Source organism: Cyrtonyx montezumae, unplaced genomic scaffold, assembly GCF_038088225.1.
Source record: "Cyrtonyx montezumae isolate F1298 unplaced genomic scaffold, pur_monq_1.0 scaffold_34, whole genome shotgun sequence".
Taxonomy (NCBI): Eukaryota; Metazoa; Chordata; class Aves; order Galliformes; family Odontophoridae; genus Cyrtonyx; species Cyrtonyx montezumae.
In genome coordinates, this window is record NW_027072039.1 from 5,197,947 (window position 1) to 5,204,357 (window position 6,411).

Genomic DNA, 6,411 nt, shown 5'->3' on the forward strand with positions numbered 1-6,411 from the left:
ACACGTGGGGCAGGTGGTCACAAAGGGACACGCGGACACGGGTGGGAGAGGTGGAGGAGGGGCACGCGTGGATGTGACGGGACGGGGGGGGGGGAGAGGGGAAGGGGGGAAGGAATAAGAAAAGCAGTTTTAAAACGACTTAACAACGCAACACAACGCAGTGAATGGAAAAGAAAGAAAGTGAAATAGGAGGAGCTCGCCCGGCACGTGTTCCTACCCCCTCCCGGCCCCACCTAGGAGCCCGCCCGCCCGCCACTTCCTGCTCAGCGTTACACAGCACTTTTCCTTCCAGTCACACGGTCGCGGCGTTGGTTTTCTTTTCTTTTTTTTTTTTTCTCCCTTTTTTCTTTCCCCCTCCTCTCCCCTCCCCGCGTCCCCACGTCACCCGCGCCGCGGGCGGGGGGGGGGGAGACGGGGACCGCAGTCAAGAGGCGGGGCCGGGTGGAGGGGGACGGGCGATCAGCGCGCATGCGCAGTGCGACGCCCCGCGGCCGTGGCTATATAAGGGCGGGGCCGGGGCGGCGGCGGGAGCAGAGCGCTGGGGCCACGCCGCGGTGAGGAGAGCGGTGCGGCGGAGCTACAGCGGAGGGAGGAGCGGCGTGCAGGGACCAGGCCGTGTGCCGCCTTCTTACCGTGCAGCCTCGGAGCCGCCGCCATGGTGAAGACCGTGGGCACCTTGGTGAGTCCGCGCCCCGGCGGGAGCGGGCGGTGGGGTGTGTGTGGGGGGGGAGGGGCGCCGCTTTGTGCGGGCGCAGCTCCTCCCGGGGGCGGGGCGGTGCGTGTCGGTCACTGGGGGTCTCGAGGGTCACAGCGATGGACCTTGGAGTCCGTTCTGAGGATGCCCGCAGCGATTGGAGCTGATTGTGGAGGTGGATCCAGGTCTGCAGTGGTTTTGTGGTCGGCAGGCAGTGCTGTGTCCTGTCTCTTTGCTGTTGTTCTTTGCAGTGCTGTCCTGAGATGGAGGGCCAGTGCGTGCCAGGGGTGGGCTTCCTCACGCAGGGTACAGCAGTTAGTCAACCGCACGCCGGGGAAATAGGAGCAAGGAAAGTGGCCTCCTTGGCAGGTGCAGGAGGTAGAATATTCACAAGGCTTGTTCCCAGTGCAGGGATGTGAGAATTGGCAAAAAAATGAGAAGGTGAGGATGATTGAGGCTCCACTCAGGACCCTGTGGCTTAAATAACTGCTGGCAGCAGATAGCATGGGCTGCTGAATGTGTTAGCACTGACCTTTGCAGAGTTGTGCTTTAGAGACTGGGATCCAGGAGAACATCCTTCCCAGGAGGAGAGAAAATGTGGAGAACTTCCTGCTCCCATCCTGCAGAGCTGGTGGTACAGGGTGGTCTCATAGCAGGCAGGCTCAGTGCAACCTCAGAGCTCAGCACGTGGAGGTTGCATGTCTGAGGACAGCTGTATCAGGAGGTTGAAACACCTTCAGTGAGAAGCTGTGATGCCACACGTTTGCAGTTTTGGGGTGCAAGGATGCTTTGACTTGCCTACATGCTGGATCTGCACCCTCTGCTTGCTCTGCCTTTTGGCTTTCTAGCATGCAAATACTTCTTGCCTTCAATGCCTTACACGTCTAAAACATTTGCTCTTTGAAAACAGTAGCACGTAAGGGGCTCTAAAATGCAAAGGTCCAAAAATGTGTGTTGTAACCAAGTGCAGCAGATAAATCAAGTCTTTGTTAGCCTCAAATATTAGATTTTTCTGGTATGGTCTGTGTAGCATTCTTTTGATGGCTGAAGTTATGCTCTGATTTACTTGGCAAAGTAAATAAGGCAAAATAAGTAAAATACTTATCTGATGAAGCTGTTTCTTTAGAAAGCATACTGCAGGGTAAACCACACATCTTGACTCTAGACATTAATTGGGAAAGCCTGTGGAAGAAGTTTCTCCCCAAATTCAGTGGGGAAAAGTCCTAGAAGAAACTGGATGTCTTCCCATCAAGTCTCATGACATGAAAATTGAATGTTAAAGGCCGTCAGGATCACGTTAGAAGTGTGACACTACTCAGTCTAGCCTGCTGTCTCAGCTCATACCAATTTCTAACTAAACTTCCACAGTTCAGTGTCTGAGCACTGCAGCATTTCTTGACTGAGGCATCTGGACACACTGATGAAAGCAGTGCATCATTATCCAAATAACTTTAAGTGAAGGTGGTGTGTGAAGGCTGAGAGAAACCTAACTTGGTGGTTAACCCTCTACAGAGGAGGGGGTGAAATCCTTAATGTGTTCAATTCTTGTTTTCTTTATAGCCTGAATTTGAGGCAGAACTGAAGGCTGCTGGTGAGAGGCTTGTAGTAGTTGACTTCTCTGCCACGTGGTGTGGACCATGCAAAATGATCAAGCCATTTTTCCATGTAAGTAGCCTTTGTTTTTCACAGTAAGTATATGCAAATATTCGTGCAGCTGGTCAGTAATATGGAGGAACCCTCCTTTTGTCAGTGTGGTGGATGGTATTTTCTTGAAGGAGAGATTTTAGGAGTATGCATTTGAAAGCTACTGAATAAAACACTTGGATACACAGCAGGGAACTGATGCAGTTTTGCATTTTCACTGTCCCCCTGCTCTCATGCCTCAGTCTGTGGGCACCTAACTCTTGCACTCCCTCAAGAACTGATATCCGTGGAGTTGAAACAGTGCTGTGTGTTACTAAAACTGCATTCAGATGAACTGTAGCATCCTTGAAAAGGATGAAAAGGAGAGGCCTTTCCCCTATATGAGGTGCTTCATAGGCTCTTCCAGGATTGGAGCAGGAAACTGAATTTCTGGTCAGTGAAGTATCTGCTTCAAGGTAAAGTGACAAGTCTCACAGCACCAGGGTTGCCATTTCTACAAATGCATCTTTTTAAGAACTAGCTTTCCTGGAGCAGTAACTACATAATTTCATTTTTCATTCCAGAGTTTGAGTGAGAAGTTTGGTGATGTGGTGTTCATTGAAATTGATGTGGATGATGCCCAGGTAAGGTCCAAAGGTTGTGCTGAGGGACAGTAGTTTGGAAGAGCCACAGAAGTGGCAGTAAGCATCCTTGGATTTGTTGAAACAAGATGAGATAGTTGCTAGGTGCCTATGCAGCTTTTAGAGTATATCAGAAGAGCAAATTGCTTTTGGTTAACTGCACTGACCAGCCCCTGTGGCATGCATGAGGCAACTTGGGGACGCTGGTACTGTGTGCTCAGGGAGGGAGTCTCAAAGGCCTTAATCTGTTTTGATGCAATCTCCCCTAAAACTAATAGCTCACAACTACAAGACTGTCTGGTCTCACCGCTGCCCCTGGCATTGTTTCCTCTTTCATGTTTCGAATCAAGTGCTGTAAGATGTCTGCTCCACAGCAATTTCAGCAGTGTGGAATGAGTTCTTGAACAATTTCAGGTCAAAGAAGAGTTGCTGTAGTGCTCTTGAGTCTGAAAAACAGTGTTCTGTTTTGATGCAGAGGCCTGTTTTTTTTCCCCCTCTCCAAACACTGAAACATGTGCTCTTATTGTTGTGTAATTAGATGCTAAGGGAGGATCTCTTAGATTTGCTTCAGGAGGATGTTTATATTGCACTGTCTTTGCAGTGCTGGACTAGGAGAGATGCTTTTGCTTCATTTTGACCAGTAATGACTTTGTTCTACTTCCTGAAGACTATGAATTTTTCTGTCTCTTTCAGGATGTTGCTGCACACTGTGATGTGAAGTGCATGCCAACATTCCAGTTCTACAAGAACGGAAAGAGGGTAGGCTTTTTTCTTTTGGAGCTTATTTTCCTGGAAGAGGCAGGCTAGGTCACATAGCCTGCTTTCTCTTAATAATGCATCTGGGTCACAACTGGCACTGGGACACTGCTGAGAGCAATCAAAGTAATTGTAGTGTTACAGCAAATGTAGCATGGATCAGATGCTAACTGACAGAGCAAACTTAATTAGGCATAGTGAACTATGCCTTGCAGGTCAATCTTATGGGTGGATCTTCATGAGAAGTTAGTGGAGTTAAGCATGTAAGACTGTATTGTATGCTCTGCTTTTACTGATCTCAGTTAGCATTCATTCTCTGGATGCAGTTCATGTTCAAGCAGAGGCATGACTGCATATGTAGAGTCCCACCCTGACATCAGTCTGAGTGTGCTCATATCTGAAACCACTGTCTGAGTGCTTTCACACAGACTGCGTGTAAAGGCAAAGGGACAAGTGCCAACAAGGAGATGTTACAAAAAAAAAGGAAGGAAAAATGAATGCTCACCCAACTCTGAGGATCTAGGCTTACGAGGAAAGAACTCCAGAAAGAGAATCTTCCTCAGTGGCAGTCTGTCCTTAAATGAGGTCTGAGAGGTGAATTGCTCAGGTCAACTGCCTTCACCTGTGCTCCCAGGGCTGACCAGGTCTTTCTCCAGGTGCTCATTCAGTGGTTCAGGGTGTGACTCAGCAGTCCCCGTACACTGTGCAGCCTGTGGGGGAAGCCCCTTTGCATGATCTGCTGTGAGTTGGGTAGCTGGGATGCAGAGCGGGCTCAGGGACAGATTGCTCCAAGCAGCCTTCTCAGGCCTCTATAGGAAAGGATCCAGAGCAACCCAGGTGACTTTCTGTTACTGCTAGGAGGCAGGATCCCTTTAAGGTGTGATTTTGAGTCATGCACACCACTGGTTCTGAATCAGTTTATTTTTTCCTTTTTTTTCTGTAGAGGGCTCCAAACATGAATGGTCTGAAAGTGATTCTTAAGATGCTGGCACTAATATTTCATTCAAATGAGAAATGAATAACTTCATCTCTGCAAAGTGTTCTCATTTTGGGGCTGAAGAAATCTTAGTAGTTTTGGAGTTAAAATAAACCCACATTTCTGTATGTTACACAACTAGATGTTATATAGCATTGAATGTAGCAGCACTTCTGAAAATTGTTCTCCTTGCAGGTGCAGGAATTCTCTGGGGCCAATAAAGAGAAGCTGGAAGAGACCATTAAAAGTCTGGTCTAATCTCTGGCCTTGAAGACATTGGAGCATGTCTGGATTGGCTAAATTATAGCCTGTAATTTTTCTACTTAAAAAAAACACAACAACCATTTAACCTACCTAGTGCGGTGGAAACTATCCTCTGATCAATGTAAATGAGTACAATAAAATTTAAATCTTCACTTTTGGTTACTGCCTCATGTTTGGATGAAATTGTGAGCAAGTTGCTAACATCACTGAGATGCTGTGTTAAAGGAATGCTGACTAGGTGCAAGGGCTCTTGTCAAATGCAGAAATCTAATACCAGGTATTGCTGAAAATGGAAATTTAAGTGTTTAACAATTGCTTTAGATGTCTGGCACCTAACTTACTAAGTAGGATAGCTACCAGCATATTACCTGAAGAGCAGCAGTGTGGCTTGCAGGTACAGGAAGGTGAGCTTGGAACTGTAGAAAACAAGGGATTACCAATAAGGATGGGTTCTCAAAATCTAAGCTTCGTGTTAGACTTAAAGTAAGGCTATTAGTGTAGTAAAACATGTGAGCAAGGTGTGCATTCTGCCTCAAAATTGCAAAAAGGCAGGAGTTGGAGGGGCTGCTTTCTTCCCTTCTCATTTTTGCTTTGCTATTGGTGTACAGACTGGTTCTGTTAGTAGCAATATGTAGTGTCTGGGTTGGGCTGCTTTGATCCACAGGCAGTAATCAAAAGGATGAAGAGGCAAAACATTTCCTCATTCGGTCTCGGGCTCTGCTTGTGTTCTTGTCTTTGCATAACTACACTATTATATTATTGGACCATACTGGATATGTTTTGCCCACTAAACTGGACTGCAGTCCTTCAGCCCTGTGTCACGCTGTCTACATTAATGTTTAAATGTCAGTTTTCCCATGCTATTTAACTGCTGTTCCTCCTGCCCCAGATTAAAATGGTTTTCTTGCTGCCCTGGGTGTTGTCTCTTGGTAAGTGTTTGGTAAGTAATGAAGCAGGGTGGTAGCAGCAGCTACACCTAATGCAATGGTTTGGAGTTAGGTGAGCTGCATTGCTCATTTTCCATCACTGATGGAAGAAGTGAGACTTCCTGCTGTGTCTGTGGGCAGAGTGGATTTTGTGGTAAGCAGCTCATGTGTGACTCAATTTTGCACTCATATCACAGGCATATGTGATTTTCCTGGCTCATGAGGAGGGCTGGGTGACCTTCAGCAGACTGCTGTGTTTTACCCCAATTAAAAACAGATTTTTAATTTCCAATTCCCAGAAGCATCCACATTTCTCAGTACAGGAGAAGCCATCAGGGATTTTGGATGTATGTATAGCTCTGCTTATACAGTGAGGGTGAGCAAGATGTTTTCTGTACTGTTCTGACTCAAAGGTCAGAAACCACTATGTGGGTGAACTTATGAGGAGGAAATAAAATGATACGGGAGAAGATCACGCCATTAAGATCAGAGTGTCTGCTAACAAGCATTGCTTTAAAAGCAGTTCTCAGG

The 6,411-nt window shown here is 47.1% G+C and overlaps 1 protein-coding gene across 1 annotated transcript; it reads left to right on the top strand.

Annotated features, from left to right (window-relative positions):
• The first annotated feature begins 529 nt into the window (after nt 1-529).
• LOC136054158 (thioredoxin) lies at nt 530-5,106 on the top strand. Its single transcript, XM_065745261.1, has 5 exons — nt 530-679; nt 2,255-2,359; nt 2,902-2,961; nt 3,652-3,717; nt 4,886-5,106. The coding sequence occupies exons 1-5, from the start codon at nt 656-658 to the stop codon at nt 4,946-4,948; spliced, it is 318 nt and encodes a 105-aa protein (XP_065601333.1). The 5' UTR covers nt 530-655; the 3' UTR covers nt 4,949-5,106.
• The last annotated feature ends 1,305 nt before the right edge of the window (nt 5,107-6,411 follow it).